The sequence below is a fragment of the Myripristis murdjan genome, chromosome 17 (assembly GCF_902150065.1).
Source record: "Myripristis murdjan chromosome 17, fMyrMur1.1, whole genome shotgun sequence".
Classification (NCBI taxonomy): Eukaryota; Metazoa; Chordata; class Actinopteri; order Holocentriformes; family Holocentridae; genus Myripristis; species Myripristis murdjan.
In genome coordinates, this window is record NC_043996.1 from 31,833,787 (window position 1) to 31,857,484 (window position 23,698).

Genomic DNA, 23,698 nt, shown 5'->3' on the forward strand with positions numbered 1-23,698 from the left:
TCCCTGGAAACATCACAGGTAGTCAGGGCATATCTGGTAACTGATTCCTCCAGCTCAGCTTTTGTCATGTGCTCCATTTTAGTGATGAATTTAAATTTCTCAGACACAAGCTGAAGATTGGAAAACCTGTCAGACAACTCTTGCAGGACTGTGTCGACAATGACATTGAACACCATGCACCTAAAGTGCCTCTCAGGTTCCTTTTCATGATGACCAGTGCAGGAATTGTCATCTGGGAACCTCTTTTGCTTCCTAAGACGTCTCTCTTTGAATTCTGGAGAAGCATCCATTTCAATGGCTATCCTGCTTGCAATGTCAAGTGACTTCTGAAAGCCCTCCTCTCTATACTTGAGCAAAAACTCTTTCAGAGAATCAATCAACCTAATGACTGTGTCCATTGAGACATCTGCTGCTTGTAGTGCCTTGCTTGCAAAGTTGATCTCTGACAGTAAGTCATACCAAACCATGAGGCACACAAGGAACTCCATACTTACAATCTCATCAGACAGTGACTTTGCCTCTGAGACAATTTTGCTGTCTCCTGCCACTTCTTCAAGCTTTTCTAGCACATCTAGAATCCCCCCCAACTGGAAACGTACAGCTTTGACAGACTCTAGCTTTGCTTCCCACCTGGTGTCACTCAGAGGCCTCAGTGTGATGTCAACATATTCTGTGAGAATGTCCCACCTCTTCACAGAAGACGAAAAGATGGTGTACAATCTTTGAAGAGTGCCAAAGAAGGTTAGACACTCTCTGTTGGATGAGGCTGCATCACATAACAAAAGGTTCAGGCTGTGGCTACAGCAGGGGATGAACAGAGCCTCTGGAGATCTCTGTTGTATTAAAGCTTGGACACCCTTGTGTATTCCCCTCATATTAGAGCCATTGTCATAGCTTTGCCCCCTACAATTAGCCAAATCCAACCCCAGACTATCCAGAACCCCTGTCAGTGTATCCGTGAGGCCTTTCCCAGTTGTGTCCTTCACAGCAGTGAACCCCACAAAAGACTCATTAATAGTGACCTTCTTCTTCTCATCTGTATGAACATACCGTATGATAACTGAGGCCTGCTCTTGCTTTGAAATATCAGGTGTGCAGTCCAATTCCACTGCACAGTACTTGGAGGCTTTGATTTGGGCACAAATTTGACCTAACACACATTCTGATATTGAATCTAAAAATTCATTTTGAGTGCACCAGGACAGATATCCGGTGGTTTTTTTTTGAGGCAGCCTTTCTAAGATGTTCTGCCAGTGTGACATCATACCGTGCTATGAGCTCAAGGATACCCAGAACATTTCCATTTTTAGGATTTCCTAACTGTGCATTTTTTCCCCTGAGTGGCAAGTTTCTTTCTGCAAGGAAGAGTATGCAGTCGATCACTCGAGTCAACACACTTCTCCAGTGTGCCTTTTCAGCGGCCATGGCTCTCTGCAATTCGCTATCAATAGTTTTACCAAGGTGTAAGCGGGATGCCAATTCTTTCCACATCAGATAAGCATTTATGTGGTAACTACTGGTTTCATGGTGCTTCAGTGTTTTTGAAAGACACTGCCAGTTATTATACCCCACCACAAAGCGTGTGTCAGCAACTCTAGCTTCACCAAAAATAGACCTTGTTTGTAGTTTTGGAGTACAGTAACTAATCCCGCTCCACTTTCTCTCCGTTGGACAGGACACGAAAACAGTATGCTTTGGAAAAACACCTTTTACTCTTGTCTGATCTTGGATATGGCCCATCAGGACATTTCCGTGGGCCATTCTCAACCATGTACTGCCTCAGTGAGTCCCCCATTTCGTGTGGTGAAGGCCATTCAGATGGATCTTCTGAGTAAGGCCTTGTCCCAGCCCTCTCTTCTGCACCTCCCTGTTCCTCTCCCTCATCTGCACCTCTCTGTTCCAGTTCCTCTTCATCATCATCTGCACCTCCCTGTTCCAGTTTCTCTTTATCATCATCTGCACCTCCCTGTTCCTGTTCCTTTTCATCATCATCTGCACCTCTCTGTTCTGCACTAATTTTCCCAAAAGGACACAGTGAATAGGTTGGTTAGCAGAAATTCAAAGCATACTGGGCATCTAGGTTTTTGTGGCCTCACTAGTTTAATTATTCCTACCTGATGTCATCACTGGTCTCCTCTATAGCAGATGCCATCATCAACCTCGTGTCTGTCTCCTTCACCTCTTGCCTGTGTCCTTCTCCGCTAAGTCATATGGTCAAACAAGCATTATTTAATAGCTTTGAATAAATTACACATTTTGCTAATGCAATTTTTCCAATATAAATATTTGGAAATTAATCACTTGGTATCAAATGGCTGTTCCTACACTTCCACCTGATATTAGACCAACCTGTCGCCTTCCCCTGTCTGCCCTGACTCTTTCTCTCTCTGACTCTCTTGTTTCTCTCCATCCTCACACCTGAATGACATGAACTTTGTGTTAAGGAGATTAAAAAAAATAATAATAATAATACAGCAGTCAAACCACCTATAAAAACCAGGAAATTTTAATTTTAAATGATATCCTTATTGGATATCAGTTACTGATTGGACGCTGCATCTGATCAGACTTATCAGATATATCACAACATCACTGTAGTGCTGTTGTGATGACATTGTGAAGACATGACTTGACACGTGAAGACATTTAAACTTGTGTATCCCTCCCAAGTTCTATAATTTGTTTTATGATTCACCATCTAGTTAAAAAATGACAACTGTCTGAACAACAAAATAACCACAAACAAGTTCCTTTATTTTTTCTTGTCATGATCTGTTATCCCTCTTACCCCTGCAATTAAACTAAATCCGCCTTGATTTATTTTGCTTTTTATGGTAAAACTTCAACTTTCAATACCTGGCAGTTATTCAGTGTTTTCTGTGTGTTTTGACTGTGTAATAACAGATAAAGGGGAAAAAAATAGAAAAAAACGGATTTGGAACTTTCAATTTTGTAACAACATAGGAACTCTGAAATGACATGAACAAGCAATTTGAAATGAACAATTTGAACTTTGAACTATTTTACATATGTACAAAGCATTGTGTCACTCCTGGGCTTTCAGAAGAACCTTTTTCAGCCTGCTATCACAAATATTGTCAAGGCGAATTTTATGCAGTTTATGGTAGTCCTTGAAACAGTTCCTCTCTAACTGCAAACAGAGGCCAACACAGCAGGCCAGACACTGCCACAGTGTGCTCCTGCTGCACAGAGCACTCTGCCTGCCCTGTCCTCTCCTGCTCCCTGCTGGTTGGGGCAGGGAAGTGAGCGGGGGGGCGGGGTGGCGGGGTTCTGTGGGATTACCAGTACTGGTATATCGCACCATTGGTTCAACAGTTACGGTACTGAGAAGCTCAGATTACAAACATATGACTCTTCTGTGATTGGACGGTTGAATTGTCCTACGGAGTTACCGTAATGGACCGTTTAAAGGTGCAAAGCTGTGGTTTCTCTGGTTTCAGATGTTTATTTATTTATATGGGCGGCACGGTGGTGCAGTGGTTAGCACTGTCACCTCACAGTGAGAAGGTCCTGGGTTCGATTCCCACCCAAGGTCCTTTCTGTGTGGAGTTTGCATGTTCTCCCCGTGTCTGCGTGGGCTTCCTCCGGGCACTCCGGTTTCCTCCCACCGTCCAAAGACATTCAGGTGAATTGAAGAAGGTGTGACTGTGTGTGTGAATGTCAGTGTTTGTCTGTCTGCCCTGCAATGGACTGGCGACCTGTCCAGGGTGTTTCACTGCCTTCGCCCTATGTGTGTGTGTCCAGCACACCCCCCCCCCCCGCGACCCTAGTGAGGACAAGCGGTTTAGAAGATGAATGAATGAATTTATTTATATATTTTTATTTCTGAATATCATAAGCGGTCACGGAGATATCGTTATGTAAAGTAGGTATGCCTAATCCTGTCGGCGCCGACATCGTCGGTGTCAGAGGGATTGTAAATACTGATCAGTACACAGCTGCAAGACAACAGTAGCCTGGCGTTTTACTAGTAGTAGCTTTAGCTAACCTGAATATTTATAAGCCTCGTCTTGATACACTGACATAACGTACCTACTGTCTCTCAACCACTGAGAAAAGCTTTTTTTCATCCCTATGAACTCCCTGTCCTTCTCCCTCTTCCTTTTTCTGTTTTGAGCCCCCGAAAGCTTTCTTTTCTGCCTCTCCATTATAAATTCCCGCGATTCAAATGAAAACACTGATGCTCCTGCGCATGCTCGAGGGGGCGCGCACTGGAGCGCCTATGATGTGTGTGTGTGTGTGTGTGTGTGTGTGTGTGTGTGTGTGTGTGTGTGTGCGTGTGTGTGTGTGTGTGTGTGTGTTATTGATCATATCATTTGCACATGCACAAACAGCTGGTAAATACAGAAAATGCCGACTCAAAATAATTTTCCCTCTGTCGCTTTAGCGCCCCCTCTAGCACGACGCCCCTATGCGCCGCATATAGTGCATACCCACTTTTTGCGCCACTGACGATGACTACGACAACTACAAAATAAAACATGCTTTTATACGGACTACTGGAACTCCTTGTGACTATGAAACTGAGCAATAACAAAGTTAGCAGGTCACAAGCCAGTGCCAGGCCGAGAGCCAGAGAGCATTCTGCCAAAAACAAAGCTAAGAGGATAGACACTATTGTGATTGGAGATTCTATAATGAGGCAGGTGGAAATGGCCAGGACTGAACATCTAACTGTGAATAACATACAATGCTGTGAAAAAGCATTTGCCCCCTTCCTGATTTCTTATTTTTTTGCACATTTGTCACACTTAAATATTTCAGATCATCAAACAAATTTTAATATTAGACAAAGATAACCAGAGTAAATACAAAATACAGTTTAAATGATGATTTCATTTATTAAGTGAAAAAATGTATCCAAACCTACCTGGCCGTATGTGAAAAAGTAATTGCCCCCCTAACCCTAATCACTGGTTGTGTCACCCTTGGCGGCAACAACTGCAATCAAGCGTTTGCGATAACTGGCAATGAGTCTTTTACATTGCTGTGGAGGAATTTTGGCCCACTCTTCTTTACGGAAGGCCTGTTTAAGGTCATGCCACAGTATCTTAATTGGATTTAAATCTGGACTTTGACTAGGCCACTCCAAAACCTTCATTTTGTTTTTTTTTAAGTCATTCAGAGGTGGACTTGCTGGTGTGTTTTCGATCATTGTCCTGCTGCATAATCCAAGTGCGCTTGAGTTTGAGGTCATGAACTGGTGGCCGGACATCGTCCTTCAGGATTTTCTGGTAGAGAGCAGAATTCATGGTTCCATCAATTGTGGCATGTCGTCCAGGTCCTGAAGCAGCAAAGCAGCCCCAGACCATCACACTGCCACGACCATGTTTGACTGTTGGTATGATGTTATTTTCATGAAATGCTGTGTTAGTTTTATGCCAGATGTAACGGGACACACACCTTCCAGAAAGTTCAACTTTTGTCTCGTCAGTCCACAGAATATTTTCTTAAAAGTCTTGGGGATCATCTAGATGTTTTTTGGCAAACATGGGACGAGCCTTTGTGTTCTTTTTGGTCAGCAGTGGTTTTCGCCTTGGAACTCTCCCATGAATGCCATTTTTGCCCAGTCTCGTTCTTATTGTTGAATCATGGACACTGACCTTCACTGAGGCAAGTGAGGCCTGCAGTTCTTTACATGTTGTTCTGGCTTCTTTTGTGACCTCTTGGATGAGTCGTCGATGCAGTCTTGGAGTATTTTTGGTAGGCCAGCCACTCCTGGGAGACCTCAGCACTCCTGACATTAATGCTGAGGTCTCTCCACTGGCTTCCTGTTCACTACAGGATCAATTTTCAAATTTTATTTTTAGCTTTTAAAGCTTTAAATGGGTTGGCACCTCTTTACTTGGGTGAACTACTTCATGCTCATGCCCAACAGCTCCTGGACGAGCCCAAGACAAGACTAAAACCTAGCAGTGATCGAGCTTTCATGGCAGCCGCCTCTAATTTATGGACTCACCACTTCACAGAAGTTCTGCTCCCTTTCTAGGACACTTTAAGTCATTGCTGAAGACACATTTTTTCTTAGTGGCATTCAATTCAAGATGAGAATGTTTTATCACAACAGATTTTACCTTTACTTTTCAAAGAATTCTATGGGTTTTATTGAAAGAGTTTATTATTAATTTAGTTACTTTATGATGTTAAATTTATTTTAGATAATGATTTGCGCTGTATTTTATTATTGTATATTTTACTCTGTGAAGCACTTTGTGCTGTACAAATAAAGTTGACATAACATGACCTGACTATACCCGTACATTGTAAGACATCAAAAAAAAACAAACAAAAAAAAAAAAACACTTTAGGCAGTGATTATGTATTCATGTTTATTCAGCATTAATTATTGAGCTGATTTTATTTTCTGACCTCTTAAAAATACAAATACATGTTTTTACTGTCATTCAAGTGAAAATGCCTTTGGCTTCACAATTTAAAAGACATAGAAGGCCACTGGGAGACATAAGAGACATATCAACAGATAGCCCTGTGAATACCTTCCTAAAATACAAACATTCTTCCTAATAGTGAAGGAAGATAAAAAGGTGACAAACAAGCAAAACAGAAAACATGAGATAAGGAAGGCGTACAAATGTTGCAGAAATCTTAGGTGCTACCATCTGTCCCAGTATCTGATTAAAATCATTATAGCACTTGGGACAAATGATTTCTTATATCATACGTATGTCGTTTTGGTTACATGCAGTGCGCTGAGGTGGGCGGAGAGGAATACTAGTGGGTGTATTTTTGTCAACACAGTGTTCAACAACAAATAAATGATATAGTGAAGGCTCTTTAAGATACAGATATCACAACATAAATCATAATTTTTCATTGCATTTCCTCTAATTATGCACAGTCAATATCATACTTTCTTGAACACAATAAAGGTAGATTAAAGGCAGCCTATTTAGATGATAACCAGTGTTGATACAAACTTAGCTCTGATACATTTTTATAAATAAAATATATATTATACATATTATATGGCTATAGTAAAATGTGTTGCGCCTTGAAATATTTCACCAGATTTTTAACTGAATCAAGCATGAAGAGGCTATCATCTGCTATGTTCCATCACCCAGTTTTCTCTGACACTTCCCATGCAGAAGACATAAGTATCTTTGTTCACACTGGAAGCAACAAACACAAAAAAATTTGCTTAACTGCCCCATCATCCACCGTGTGTGTGAGTGTCTGTGCATATGTGTGCGTGTGTGTGTGTGTGTGTTTGTGTGTGTGTGTGTGTGTGTGTGTGTGTGTGTGTGTGTGTGTGTGTGTGTGTGTTTGTGTGTCTGTCTGTGTGGGTCTGTTTGTATATGTGTGTGCGCATGTGTTTGGTTTGAGATTATTTCACCGCCTATTTCAAGCAGGCATGCCATCGAATCTTGTTCTACCTAGTACTAATGTTACTAGCCAAAAGTTTACTACAGTGTTACTTCTTAGTAAATGTAAAAAAAAAAAAAAAAAAAAATGCAGAATAAAGATTACAGGACTTCAAATTGAAGACTGAAAATTTCTTCCTCCATCCTTATATTCTCCTCAAGCTTAACTAATCCATTTTTGAATTGCTTGAGCAAATTTTCAAACTGCTTTCATTCTTCGAGGACCTACTTTTTGATGCTCAAACATGAAGTGGTTATGGCCAAATCAGCAAAGAACTTCTTCATATTTTTAGTATTCATGTACCAAAAGAGTTCATCAAAACCACTATCATCATCATCATCATCATCATCATCATCATCATGAGCTTCACTGCGTTCTGCTGATGGTTTCTTGGCTGTTAAAAAAGCCCAGTTGTTAAATGTGAAGTGAATTGGCTGACCCTTGCTTGTTTTAGGTAATGTGACCCTAGAAACACTGATATCCTCGAGAACTGGTGGCTCTTGGCCATCTGCAAATGTCACCATAGTCCAAATGTTCTCTGCCACATCTTTGCCAAAAATGGAGAGCATCAAATTAAACATATATGAACGTGTAGATGAGCCACTATGTGTTGGATCTGAAGCCTTGGTCACAAAGCACAGCACATCAATTTCATTGGCTAAATTACCAGAGGTGAAGAGCTGCCGCATCACCTTTTCCAGCTCTGTGTTTGTACCCAACCAAGCCGTTACACCTGTGATTCCATTAGTAAAACCACCCATTACTACCGGAAAGTCTGGAATGTCAACTATGGTCAAGGAATATGGGATTTTAAATCCTTCTTGATGGTTGATTTTGTACACAGTGACTTCAGAAGTCTGGCTTTGATCTTGTGATCTCAACTGACCCTCATCAATTAATTTGAATCTAAAATTGTCATTCCACTCCACACCAACAATGTAATTGATCATTCCATTGATCAGAGTGGACTTTCCTGATCCAGTTGATCCAAAAACCATTATTGTGAGATTTAACTTCAAGCTTTCTTCTCCAAAACTGTACCTTGTGCATCCACTTATATTCATATCTTCTTTCTTCAGAGGTAACTTGTAAAGTGTGGGTGTTTCAGAATTGATAAGTTTGCTGGTACATCTGAGCAATTCTGCGAGTTGCACTTGTTTTTTTGTCCGCACATTTACTGTGACGCTTTCCTTGCTTCTGCCAGCTACACCACAATCACATCTGACCCTGACAGCATACTCTGTCTCTGGCTGAAGCCCAAATATGATGGCCTTTTCATCTTGTGAAACCATTTGGTTCCATTCAAGTTCTTCATGTGTCACCCCAGGAGCTGTTTTTGCATACTCTACAATGTAGCTCAAAATGTTGACACCTTTACCAATCTCAGCAGGTTTCTCCCAGCTAACTGACAGCTCATTTGAATTTGGATCAACTTGAGGTTCTCCAGGAGGACTAGTGGGTAAGGTTGTAATGGGACCAATGACATCACGAGCTGGCCCTTTGCCAACTGAGCACACTGCTCTGCATCTGAACAAGTACTCTGTGTTAGGAGCCAGACTGGACACTGGGACTTCTCCAGCTTTCAATACTGTCATTTGCTGCCAGTCATCTTCTCCACTGACACAGTACTCAACAGAGTAGTGGGTGATGTTTTCTGTTCCGAATCTTGGTGGAGAAATCTTCATTGTCACACAGTTGTGGGTTGTGTCACTTACTGCTGGTTTTTCAGGCTTTGAAGGAGGTTCAAAGTTCTCAGGAGTAAAAGAACCCTCTTTATAAAGGTGAATGCTTGCTCCTTTTGGCTTCTCATTTGTTATACCTGCTGTCAGGAACCTAATGTTTTTCTGGTCCATGTTGGCCTCTGCAAAGCCACTGAAAAGCTGTGCTTTTTGCCTCACTGCATCCATCACCTCCTGTGGAAAGTACCACTGAGCCTTCTCTACATCATAAGTCTGATATGTAATTCTTTTAGGACTCTCTGGTTGGGGTGTTTCCTTTAAGTATTTTAATAAATCTGAGAGATATGGTTCATCATCCTCCAGTGAGGTGAAAGCAAAGCACACAGCATGCTCAGCATTGAGGATTTCTTGATCAAGTGCATATCGAGATGTGACAGTCGTAGTGTTTTTCATCATGTCAGTGAGTGATTTTAAGATGTTTATTTCTCTCTCTTTACAACTCATCCACTCACTCAGGTTTTTGTTGTTGAATGGAGAAGAATGTCTCTTTTTCAACACCTCTGCAAGCACAGCCTCCTCTTCCCCTCCTCCCCGGATTGATGGAAGTTTCTTTGCCAGGGTCCTCTGGAATTCCAGCTTGTACTCAGAGAGCAATTCTTTAAAGGTTTTTAGCTTTTTCCCAATCTGTGGGAATTGTTGGGTTGTGCTGTTTTTCATTGCATCATTGCACCTCATTTCTAGCTCACTCAAGTCCTCCAGGATGCTCTGTGCCTCCATCACTAATCTAATACTTATCTGACGGACAATTTGAGCTGCAGCAGAATCTAAACTTTTCAGGGGCATCAACCAGACCTTGACTGGCACGGCATTTTCTCCATTTGCTCCCAGTAATTTTGGAAGACTCTGGTAGACTTCTATTGCATCCTGAAAGGACACAGGATTCTTCTGAAGGTTAAAGTCACCATGGAATTTGCAGGAGAATTTTTGAACTTTTGAAATGTCTGTTTCACTCATTTGCAGGGAACCTTCACCCTCTATTGCAAGGAAGGGAATCGTTTTGATCATCACCTTCAGACTGCCCTCAATGTCTTGATGATCCTCTTTTTCTGTTAACTCACGGTGAAAAACAAAGAAGGCTTGTGCCCCATAAAGGATACCTGTGACTACATGTGTTGCCATTCCTTTATCAAAAATGTATTGATGTTTCATATTGCCACTTCCAAGATGATTCATTGACAGTTCCTGAAACTTGGTTGTATTTTTGTATTTGAGTGTCACTCTGGCCTCGTTTTTTGAAATCTTACTGTCATTTAGGTATTTGGCAGACCCTTCAACCTCTATTAGTCCACCCAAGAAACTGGCCTTCAGGGAGGCTTGAACATTTAATGCTGAAGATTTGTCCTCAATCGATTCAGATGCAACTATCTCAAATTCACTGTTGGGTTGGGGTCTCTCTCGTATACCCTTTTCCAGCGCATCACGGTCCCATAAAGTCATACCTGCAGAGAAGGAAGAAAAAGAAGAAAAAATCAAGTTCTAACAACATTATCTGTTAGAACTACATTTTGGCGAAAGAAGAGCAGAAATCGATAAGGTAAATCTATAATGCCACATGTCCCAATTACAACAGAAATCGGAACAACTAAGATAAAAGACTTAGTCCATATGGGAGAAGTATTGCTCCATATTTCATTTTCTACCAACAATTCAAATCACAATAGTGAGAAAAACTGTTGAGATAGTTCAAGTCCATAAAACTCTGGCACCAGATGATTTTTCTTAGGAACGACCTATCAGACCAAGTGTTTAGAAAAGCAAAAAAGGTTTTCATTACCTGGATTCTGACTAATTCGCTACTGCATGAGGCATCAAGGCACAACAGGTTTTACTTAAATATTACTGAGAACGTCTGACAACATTATGGAGAACACACCCCTAACCCATTTTCAATAGACCATGTGTGGCTCAAAGGAGTGTGTTGGGGCTTTCTCTGTACATGGGGTTTTCTCTGTAAATGATTCCCCTGGGTAATATTATTCATTATCATAATGTGAACTGTCATAGCTACGTGGATGATGCACAACTGTATTTACACAGTTTCCCCTCAGGGATCAATGAAGTAGTTCTGATTCTGATTCTGGTATGTATGTGTAAAATCATCGGACGAAAAGTGTATATTCAGTGCTTAACTGTCTAAATGATAAAAAATGAACAGAGGAGTAATATATTTTTTTAAAGTTACATTCTGGGAAGACTAAAATCCTAATCATGGGCCCTGAGTCCAAGAATGATGCAGTCTGCTCAAATTTTGGAACCATGGCCTCACAGGTCCAAAAACAAGTGAGATACCTGAGTATTATTTTAGAGTCTAATCATATTTGTTGGCAGAGTTCAATGCGCAGCGCTCTGCGTGTGTAGCAGTAGTCGTCATTTTACATAAAATAAAGAGCGACGGAGGAATAAAAAGCTGGGAGAAAAAGGAGACGTTCACACTAGTATTCGTGCAACTCAAATCACCACCTGCAGCAGTAGCACAGCAGCACAAGTGTCATTTATTTAAACGCTAATTACATAGACAGGTTCGTAACAGGCATTTCCGGTTTTAAAACAATTTCAAAATAAGAGTATATACACAATTGAGAGCATTTAATACACGGATGTCAACACCCCCACTTGCTCTCACATTGTGACCTTCCAAAACAAAATACACCAAAATCAACTTAATGATCTCAATTACACTTCAAACATAACTCTTGCATGTTACACTCCAAACATAAAGTTCTCAAAATTCTTTAACTTTGACTTGGTTGGGGGTTTTGTCATTATATCTGCCATCATCTGTTCAGTTGGACAGTATTCCAAAAGAAAGTCACCATTGTTAACAGTTGACCTAACGAAATTGTATTTTATGTCAACATGTTTACATCTTTGTCTTTGCACAGGATTTTCAGCTAAAACTATTGTGCCCTGATTATCCTCATAAACAATGGGATCCATGTACTGAAACTCATCAATACCATCTAACAGTTGGACCAAATACATACATTCCTGTATGGTAGCAGCTAAGGCCATGTACTCGGCTTCACAAGTGGAAAGAGCGACAGTGAGTTGTTTCTTTGTTTTCCAAGAAATTAAAGGACCATTCTGGTTTAAGCTGATACAATATCTGTGGTGCTGCGTCTGTCAGTTACATCTTCAGCCCAATTTTCGCCACTGAATGCTTGTAATCCAAGACGACCATTGTCACTTTTCCTGTAACATAGCTGCTTACCACTTGTGTTTTTAAGATAGCGAAGTACATGTTTCACAGTGGTCCATTGCTCTTCAGTTGGCTCAGAGAAGTATTGTGACAGCTTGCTTACATAATAACTTAAATCTGGTCTGGTACAGGTTGTTAAATAGATTAAACAGCCTACAGCCTCTCTGTACTTTCTGACATCACCCATGACCTCAGCATTGTCAGTGTAATTAAGTTTCTGCTCACAAGGTGTTAGTCTAGGTTTGCAGTCTTGCATGTCAAACCTTTCTAGTATTTTCTCTACATTCCTTTTCTGTGACATCTTTACACAATGATCACTCTGTTCAAAATCAATACCCAGAAAATGTTTTAATTTACCCAGGTCTTTCATGTTGAACCTATCTGTGAGCATCTCTTTGACATTTTTCATTACATTATCATCACTGGCTGCAATAATCAGGTCATCAACCCATATCACAATCAGGGGTGGACTGGCCATCGGGCACACCGGGCATTTGCCCGGTGGGCCGATGTGCTAAGTGGGCCGACAGTCCCCCGACACTTTTTTTTTTTTTTTTTTTTTTTTTTTATTATTATTATTGAAATAGCTGACCGTAAGATCAGTAGATCAGCGGCCCGATTGACACTGGGCTGCCCCAATCACATTGCTAAACAACCCCTTTTGCGTAGTTTGGTCCCGCCTGCATAATGATTTCGGCAAATAAAGTCATTGCAAGAGTTTGTTTACTCAGCACCGGGCCGGCCCTTGAGACTCGCTGCTCTGCGGCCCATTGGTTATTTTTCTTCACTGACACGGGGGTGGCCCAATCAGATCACGAGCCTGTGGCTCGGTGAGCCGGTGTGCAGTGCAACGCGGGTCGAACGTTATCTCATAGGATCTACTGAGATGGAGAGAAAACGCAAAAGTGGCGCAGAGAAACTGCGAGAAAAAAAGCGGCTGTCAATTTTCAAATCGATCGGACTTTTCCGCTTTTTCGTAATTTATCAACATGAATGAAGAAGAAGCCCAAACAATGCCAGAGGAACACAATTCCCGATGGTAGAGCGGATAGTGTCCCGTCTTCCATGCCGGAGGTCTTCGGTTCAATTCCCCACCTGGACAAAAGGTGGATTTTACTTTATTACCTCACTTTGTTGTTAACCATGACAGTGAAGTGATTCTTATCATTCTGCCTGTCACTGGCTAGATGACACACACAGTGGCATTTAGGGTTTCTGTAATTTTCATTTCTGTACTCTTTTTGTGAATTTGTAACCCAGGTGCTAAATTATTATTATCATTATTATTATTATTATTATTATTATTATTATTATTATTTTGCCTTGTTTTGTTTTGTTTTTTGTTGTTTTTTTGCCTTTTTTAATGCCTTGTTCTAACTTTATGGGGAGATATATATACCAATCGAATCAGATTCAGATTTAAAGGATTTGTGTGGTATACTTTGTTTGTCGCCATGACCTTCCTATGTGCAGTTTGGGCTCATTCTCCATTCATGCTGATAGGCACCTGCACTTACCAATCTGAAATAGATGCCCAAAAGGTGTTGGCCAGTTGTGGCCTGTTCAATAGAATAAAAAAGTTCAATTCCTATTCATCTATTGTATTTTATTGTTCCACTATAGTACTATAGGCCAGTATGACTGGGGCAGCCAAGTAATTTGACATATTTGAACAATTTTTTAAAAAGTAACGTAATAGTTACTTTTCCTGGTAATTAATTACTTTTTAGTAGAAGTAACTAGTAACTATAATTAATTACTTTTTCAAAGTAACGTGCCCAACACTGCTGATGACAGCTAACTAATTGCATGGCATTATGGCTTTAAAGAGTTGCACAGTTGTTATACATATTTAAGAGCAAAAAGACTGGAAAGGTGTGCGTTATCGAATGCGGTGGGCCGGTCTGGTCCAAAATGCCCGGGCCGATTTTTTGTCCCAGTCCGCCCCTGATCACAATGATCACTTTTTGGTTTTCTGTTTCTTTGTGTAAACACAGTGATCTGCTGGATTTTGAACAAACAGATTTTCTTTTTCAACTTACAGACCAACACTTCACCTCTGTCAGTTGTAACTTCATAACCCTCTGGTTGTTTCATGTAGATCTCAAAATCTATCAGTGCATGCAGGTAAGTTGTTTTGACATCCATCTGATGTAAAATCAGGTTCTCTTGTGCTGCTTTTTGCATTAACACTCTTACACTGGTGAGGTTAGCAGTAGTTATTTTAATTCTTTGACCCAAACCTCTTTTATCATCTGTGAAACATTGCACTGCTGAGAAGCTCATCCATGCTTTTATACACAGTCATCTTGACTACAGCAATGCAATTTTTAATGGTCCTGAAACAGCCACTGCAAAACTTAAAACCACATAAAATGCTGCTGCTAGGGTTTTATCCAGGACTGACATACGGACCTATATAACAACTATTTTACATGATCACTGGCTCCCTATGTCTTTTAGGAATTATTTTTAAATACTGTTCATGGTTTTTAAAGAACTACATGGTTTGGCACCCCCTTATATTACAGACTGTTTTTCATATTAAGTTCCCCAGTGAGCTCTTTGCTCCTCCACTGCATGCCTCTTAAATGTCCCAAGGTTTTTCACTAGAAAAACATGTGATGCTGCTTTCACTGTTTATGCTCCTAAATTACGGGACACACTGTCCCTGCACATTAAAGAGGCTGGTTTGGTTGATGTCTTCTAAAAAACACCTGAAACACACCCACTACACATTTTGTTTTTACTTGATTATAATATTACACACACACACACACACACACACACACACACACACACACACACACACACACACATCCTTATAGGAGGGGTAGGTTTTCTTTTTCCACTCTTCCCTCCCTCTTTATCTTTATTACAGTTTCCTTTATCGCAACTGCATTTTAATTGTTATTAGTGTATTGTTGGCTCTGTTTTTTAATTTGCTGCGCTGGACTTTCTTGTTTTAAGTGCCTGATCTGCTCTGCATTTTAAGCTGCATACAATGAATGACAGGTACTTTACAAATTTCTATTTTTTTTTCTTATGCAACAGAGCTGCATAGAAGGATATTTATTTACATGAAAAAGTTGCACATTAAATCTTGCCAGATTCCATTACATTAAAGTAGCTTCACATCTTACGTCTTACCTGGGACCAGTAAATCTCGTCGACAATCATACAGCATCCCGAGACTGAAAGGCCGTCCAAGCGCTGCCAGCTCTATCGTATCGTTGGCTTCAGGATCCATGGCTCAGTCTGGACTGGACAAAACAGACAACAGTATGTTAGTTCACTCCAGTGACTCTCCTGCTGTCCTGTTGTGCATTCATCTCCTTCTAAAGCTGCTATAAACAGTACATCCAGTAAAAGATCATTTATTGTTACAGGTATTGGTTAATATTTTACACTATTGGGTTATTGCACTTCTGTGAGTAACTGCTAATAGGTATGTTTTTTTTTTTTTAAACTTTAATCTTTCCTGACAGTCATGAAAGTCAAATGTCAGAGGCAGTAAAGTCTTTCAGAGAAAAGGTTTGGGTTTACAGAGTAACTACACAGGTAAATGTACTTTTTCAGCTGAGGACTGATGCATGTAAATGTCCTTTAAGCCAGACTTTTTCTAAATCCAGATCAGAAAGTTTGCTCACCTCTAATGTACTGTGCATACAGTACATCACACAGGTTTTAACACAGTATGAGCTGAATGACTGCTCTTGTAATCGATAAATAAATGTCTTACGAGAGTACCTCCTTTTCATTTTTCGATAATTCTAATTCAGACTGCACTATTAATGATGAAAAGAAAGTAAGTTTTACTTTTCTGTTACAAGTTATACCCCAATTTTTTTATTTAGTTTTTTTATTTTACTGTATTTCATTTAACCTTTTTAATCAAGGTTGACATGTCTTTTACAAGTGGGCCCTGATCAAGGAAAGGCAGCATACACACTTCAAAGGCACAAACATTAAAAACAAGTGCATATTCAAACAACATTACATCAGCATGCATATTGAACACATCACTAACTTATTCAGTCACAATCACATTCCAGGAATTTGAAGCATTATTATACAACACGTAGATCCGACCGAGCAATCTGATTGGTCAATCAGCTCAATTGCTCAATTGCTCAAATGAGCAATTGAGCACGGCTAGCCGTGATCAAATGAAAAAAACCTCATCACTGAAAATATTACTCCGCCCAGCAATATTATTGCCTGAATCTGTGTGGTTTCCATGGCAACACGAAACGTTTCACTGAAACCCGCATCAAAAGCCACTGTCAACTTTGTTAGTCTACAAATTGGACCGTTTTGTTGTCAATTTTGATTTATTTGTTAAGTTTAAGTTTAAGTTTGGATAAATGGCTGAACGGGGAAGACAAGACAGAAGAGAAAAAGAAGAGAGTACGCGAGAGTAACGAGTGGAGAGCTGGATCAGCTGGAGAGTCAGGAAATGAAGCCGGTGCGGCCCGGTCAACTTCTTAGACCATCAAATGTCGACAAGACTACCTGAAAAACACCGGATAAACAGCTGATTTCTCAGCTCTAAGTAAAGAAGAGCTAAACCAGATCCTCCGTGAATTTTATGGAGCTTTAATTTCTATAATGATACTTTCCTTGCTTCTACCAGCTACACCACAATCACATCTGACCCTGACAGCGTACTCTGTCTCTGGCTGAAGCCCAGATATGATGGCCTTTTCAACTTTAATCGTTATTAATTTGTTTAGTCTTTATGAGTTGCCTAGGCCATTGATTTAATTAATTTGTCAATTTGTTTGCATCTGTACATTGAAATGAACATTTAATAAATCAACACATCTGTGAAAACTGTCGTCTTTATTTCAGAGGTAAATAGATAACAGCCTGAAAAGGTGATTGGTAAAAGCCCCCGAAAGGTATGGGTTGAAATTATATAACTCTGTTCAGCCTTAATGTGACTGCTTACTGTTACTTTTGCTGCTTAGCATTAATCAGAGCTGACGTTAAATTGGAGTGACACACTGCCAGCTAAAATAAAACATCTGCCGGTGAGTTTAAGAAAAGATAGATGTTTGTTCTGGCGCCGAGACTGGAAAGCAGTAGCCTATATTTAAATATAACTGTTAATATAAGTTGGTTGTAGATAAAGATCAGCTGTGCTGCTGAGTCGCTGTCACGGCAACGGTTTAGATTAAAAATGACTGAGAAGTCGGCAGAAGTTTAACTATCAGTCCATTTAAAATGTTTTTTTTTTTTTCAGCAGATATTCAAGTTACAACATGATTGAGCTAGCAAAGCAGTTTTATGTTGCTTTGTGTGGAATTTATTCAGTTTTGGGAAATCACGATGTCTAGAAAACATGATAGCCTAAAGCCCTAGTTGGCTGGCTGGCAAGGACTAGTTAACGTCAGATCTCATGTTTTCCGCTGAAACGGAGAGAATACTAGCAAAAAACGTTTATATTTTGAGAGCGAAATGCCCGCAGTATGAATACATTATGATTATACATTTTATTTTGTTGGTAATAGTTGTATAATCGCATTATTACACTCGAGGGTGTGCCTGACCGTTATTATTGTCACGACAGTGATGCTGCCAGAGGCGCTTGCGCCGAGTTCCGTTAGCATCACTGAATGCTTAATAATCAAATGCAGCCTAAACTCTGACCTTACCCAAAGAACTTGAAAATGAATGAAGCCACCTGAGTGCAAACTGTACCCCATGCAGTTTGACTGAGCAACAGTCAAACAAAAGGAGAGCACAATATAAAGTCAGGGAGCAAAACTTTATTTGTGAAGCACATTTCACTCCAGTGAAAGGTAGCAATCAAATCAAATTGGATCAAAAAATAAAGACCAGCAACTGACAAATAAAAAAAAATAAAATAAAATAAAAAAACTAATTAATAATGAGAACCATTAAAAAAGTTGGAGTAACATAATAATTAAGAGCAGCAAACCAGACTACTTAAAAGACACAATTAAAAATGAGTTTTCATTCACTGAAAGATGATAGCGTTTGAGCAAGCCGAACATGGCTGAGTAGAATTTCATGCTTAATCCAAATGGAAAACTCGGTAAAAATCCACAAAATAGTGTATAATGGGGAAGAAATTGGGCCAGATAACTGCACATCTCCAATTTCTTTACCACTCCTAAAATGAAGTCCACAGCCTCAGCCTCAGGATTAATTACATGACATTAAATTACAAACAAAAACAGCACAGCTTAAAACTATGACAAGCAACATATAACATTTTTAATTAGTTGTCGGCTGATGTACGGTATAAACAAGTTAGAGGCAGGCCAAGCAACATGAACTTTGCGACAGGGAATTTCTCTTAATAAACACACCAGTGCACATCTCTTAAGCCTAAACATGTCTGCTATACCTCCATGCTTCTGCATCCCCTGACTCTACCAATTCACTATTAACAACTGCAATTGATTCCTTTTGTACATGCTCCTTGATTTGATCACACAAGTTAAAAACTGAACCTTATCTGACACCATTATACTCACACAACACCATCACTGAGACAGGTAAAAAGTCAGGAATTTTTTTCAGTCCTGCACACCTAAAAACCTTGATGAACACAACACTATCTTTATGACACACTTTGTAATAAAAAAATAAAAAAAAACCCAAAGAACAGCAAAACCAATACCATTATAAATCTTCAGCACACTAAATGCTGCTGTAATATCAAAAAGCCTGAATATGCTGTGTAGGTGTTGAGATTCTGTCTACGGAGGCATCCTTGAGGTTGGACCTTTGACTTACAGGTTACAACCTTAGGCTTAAAAAAACAAAACCTGTAAATCTAAAAGCTTGTGTATTTATGGTAGCTATGTACTATCAGAAGCTGGGCTACAAGCCATTTCACTGTCAATGACTTTAAGATCTACAGTTTTGGTGTTACTATTATTGTTTTTTTAACTCTGCAGTCTTCTCCTCATCATGTTTATTCAAAGCAAATGGTTTTCAAACTCAACAAGCTGTTGCACAACTACTGATGTCCCAATTATAAGTGAGAGCTCAAGTATAGACTATGGAAAGTGCTGAATGGTGGTGCAAGTGTTTTTCTCATATCTTGACCTTGTGCAACACACAGTGGGCTTAGCCGTGCTTCGCCTGAGGATCACAATGTCCTGAAACAGCAGCCCAACATAGGTTAGTGTGTCCTAAGAGGAAAATAACAACTTAAACAGAAAAACAGATTTCCAGAATCTAAATTTCCTTGCTTGACTCTGTGGCTTATCTATTAGGAAAAAGGTAACTGTTAATCTTTATATGCTGTCAGGCAGCTGATAATAAAACATTCACCAAGATACTGACTGTGACTCCAAGAAGCTCTAAGTGATGTATTACAGGACTTTTTCTGGACAACGGGCGAACAAGTTACACTTTACTCACATCAGAAATGTCTCTGCTGCTGTCAGGCGGCGGTGCATAGATGCAATCTACTGGCTGTTGTCTGGTTTCTGCCTATATAGTCTCTAGTGAGAAAACCACACCTATTCCTCCTGTCAATTGACAGCGTTCAAGAGAGGGAAAAAAACTGAAATTTCAAGCTGCTGAGGCCGATTTCTCATAAATGCCCCGATTTCTGAACCCCTCCCCCCAGTACAGAGGGCTGAATTTCCTCTTTACCACAATAACGGCGATTTCAAAACAGCTCTGGCTCTGGCCCAGGATGAAAACAATGTGTCATTGTCCAGTGAGACGCTCACATATACACAGAGGAAAATACTTGCATTCATACTTGCATACGTGCATACTTGCACATGGGCAAGACAAGGCAAAGCAGCCTTATCTCAGTCCAAAAGGTCTGCAGGCACTAATGACTGATAGACAGATAGAACGTAAATATGTGTCAGTGAATGCAGGCACAATGTGAAATGCCACTCAGCCCCTGCAAGTACAAAACGTGTATCTCCTTGAATATGAGCCAGCAACATTTCAACTTTTACTTTATGGGCCTTAGTTACTGCCAGCTAGTCATGGCCTATTATCATACTGTCCTCATGGGATATTAGAAGGCTGCAATGAAGCAGGCCACCATATGCAGCCAACAAGGGCAGAGGACACTATGTCGTGTGTGACCAATCATAAACATACTGTTCTGATAAGGAGGGCACTCAGCTCTGCACACTCAGGGAAATTCAGGTCATTTACAAGAAATCAGCATTAGTTCATGAAACTGCAGCTTCTTCCTTTCATGACCAGTCCATCCCAAAGAGCAGAGGGAGGAGCTTTCTCACTGCTGACAGACCCACAGAAAACCAGATCACAGCCAGTTTAGTTCATCTGTGCACCCCAGCCTGGCAGCAGCTGACATTCAAGATGTAAGTACGATGTGATTTATTCACTGCACCGTATTATTTTCCTCAAAGTACAGCCTATTTTCTGTTAGATGGCTGTTTGTGAATATTACAATGATCTTCAATATTGAAACAGGTTATGTGTGATGAATAATGTAAATATACTGTATGTAACTAATATTCACTGAAATTTAGTGAATTTACGCTTTCAATCACAACTTTTTATTACCACAACAGGCTCATGAAGTGAAAACCATTTGGCTTGTCTCAACATCATCATAATTAAGAACTGATTACTGGCCCAAAAAAATCAAATAACCAATATAAGATGTTTTGGGCTCGATCAAATAATTAATGTAACTATGCCAAAACTGTAAATCCCCTGAAAGCTGTTACCGGTGATAATGGCCAGCAGTCCAGCTATTACATTACATAACCATCACAATGCAAGCTTTTACATGTACAGTTTGACCGTGTTTTACACTATGGCTGTGACTGTGGCACATGTACATAGCATATACAGGCTGTTTTATATTATGATGATATTTCATACACTTAAGACTTTTAGAGGCTCTATGTTTTCTATACACTGATCTGAAGTAAGTGGTGGTGGGGGTGGGGGTCTTGAATTCTTATGGATTAAGTAACTGAAAAAATTTGAATGTCTAGTAATTCTCAGATGTTTTGTTGATACCCTCTAAGGTGGTGTCAGGTAGATTTGTAGATTTGTAGATTTATTTCTTTTCAAAAGAAATGTGACAGTACATGTTAATGCACATATGTATGTAAACATGTGAGATTATAGCATGTGGCTAATTTCCATCTCTAGTCCCATTGGCAGGTTGGTGTTGTACATAGTGTTCACATTATTCATGATACACAATAGAATCAAAAAACAAACAAACAAACAAACAAACAAAAAACAGCATAGTTGATGATGAAACATACAGGCCAAGGGTCAGGGGACCATGCGCATTTCACCACTGCTTAAACACTAAATTATATGTCGAGGGGCTGATTAAAGTGCAGAGTGCTAAAGTGTAAAGTGCATTATTATATTGCAAATTGCCCAATAAATATAAAGTGCTATTTTAATTGCCCAATACTCAATGCATATTACAATAATTTAATACCAACGGTGGTAATTTGAGATACCGAGAGTACCTAGTTGTATAGAAATGTACAGTGCTTATTGCGTTGCACACTGTAAGGTTCAACTGTCAGCTTGTAGGACAGCTTCAAGGAGCTCGTGCTGATGGAGTGGTTGGTGTTTGTTAAGAATGAGCTGGAAAAGAGGGGAACACAGAGGTGTGAGTACAAAGCACTTATTGCAGTTACCGTAGATTTATTTTTAAAAGAGAAAGTCCTCATCTCTGAAGTTGAATGGGCAAGAGTTTTTCATTTAGTTGATGCTGAAAAGATACAGGCATATTTAAGTATTAATTTCAAATATTACACGTTCAGAAATATTACATATTTGTTAAGTAGACAGCACAATGGTCTTCAAGGATACTCGGGATAACTTGTCACTGAGTCAAAGCCTACTTGACTTGTTGTGAACACCTGAACACGTTCCTCAACTGAAGTCCAAAAGTGTCCTCAGTGCTTAGTGTGGCAGGTATGGAGGTAACGGCTCTGTGGCGGTGCTCTGCTGCAGTGCTCCGCTGCAGTGCCGTGGGTCCTCTGCCTACCTGTAGTTTGGTGCTGTGGCATTCTGGCCTGGGCCACGGCTGGGCCGGGGTTTTTAACATGTAAAGCACTTTGTACTACATTTTATGTATGAAAAGTGCTCTATAAATAAAGTTTGATTGATTGATTGATTCAAACAAAATGAATGTATGGTCAATAATACTGTGTGGTCTTGACCTTATAACATGCGGGAGCAAAATAATTTCCTCCATTTAAGCTGCTGTACCACAGTGCTGTGTTTTGACCACAGACTGTAACAAGTGGACCTGCTGCTGCTGGTGAGATTGAGTTCGCTTCATTTTCAGTCCCTGCAGGTTGAATTCAGGGAGAGCAAAGGAGATATTGCTGGATAATTATAAAAATAACATAAAGAGGCTGACCAATTAAATTTAAGGGCTAAGATTTTTCCCTTACAGACCATGACAGCAGGTCTAGGTGAACATGTGCTTGTCAATTATGAATTGAATTCATGCTTTTTCTTTTTTGGTTTTCTTTTTGTAATTATTAGTATTATTTATTTATTTATTTATTTATTTATTTTTGTTTCACAAAAACTTCCTTATTATTTGAATAGTCACCCAACGTTACTTCTGCAGTGTCACAGCACTTTTATAAAATGACTACCATACTGTTGTGTATTTTGTCCAGTACAGACTGAGTGGTGAATCCTCAAGCCAGAGAGATGATACAGCTGGCAGCGCTTGGCCGGCCTTTTAGCCTTGGCATGCTGTACGACTGCCGCCGAGACTCACTGATCCCTGGTATGTAAATGTAAAGCTACTAAATGAAATGAAACTGGACAAATCCAAAAATTTCAATGTTTAATTCCCCCGTGTTTTTACCAGGCTGACAGTTGTGGGGTAAGGGGTTGAGTGAGGGGTTGGGCTAATGGGTTTTGAATATATAATGGCCTGTTGTAGGTTATGAATTAATTGTCCTAACAGTGACTACAGTGTGACCAAAGTAACTAATAGTAAACTGAACTATATGCCAGCTCTGCATTGCACTCATACCAACTTTCTCAGACTGTTGGGCAACTGGATACATTACTACACATCAGCACACGGATAGCTCAGAAGAGGGAACATCACATTATTTAACTACACTTGTTGACTGCACAATGGCTGGTCTACACAGTGTCAGTCTGCAGCAACTAAACATACATGAATAGTATAGCCTAATTATGAACCAAAGAGTTACGTACAAGAAACATACCAAATAGTTGCAATAGCTACGATGTTACTGTAATATAATGAGTCCATCACTCGTGTCACTGTGACTGAGTGAATGAGATAACAGGCATCACGCAGTGGCGGCACGCAATAATGCGGTCAACCAATGGTCCAACAAGA

At 39.9% G+C, this 23,698-nt stretch overlaps 2 protein-coding genes across 2 annotated transcripts in view; one reads left to right on the forward strand and one right to left on the reverse strand.

Annotated features, from left to right (window-relative positions):
* The window catches only part of LOC115375367 (stonustoxin subunit alpha-like), a 40,907-nt gene that overhangs the window by 3,712 nt on the left and 13,497 nt on the right, over positions 1-23,698 (forward strand). Inside the window, exons 2-3 of the mRNA XM_030074781.1 lie at positions 20,607-20,681; positions 23,000-23,107. Of these exons, the coding sequence (XP_029930641.1) occupies positions 23,029-23,107 (79 nt within the window). The 5' untranslated portion in view covers positions 20,607-20,681; positions 23,000-23,028. The remainder of the gene's footprint in view (positions 1-20,606; positions 20,682-22,999; positions 23,108-23,698) is intronic.
* LOC115375366 (stonustoxin subunit alpha-like) lies at positions 1,780-15,595 on the reverse strand. Its single transcript, XM_030074779.1, has 3 exons — positions 15,496-15,595; positions 8,786-10,585; positions 1,780-2,012 (listed from the first exon to the last, which is right to left on the reverse strand). The coding sequence occupies exons 1-3, from the start codon at positions 15,593-15,595 to the stop codon at positions 1,780-1,782; spliced, it is 2,133 nt and encodes a 710-aa protein (XP_029930639.1).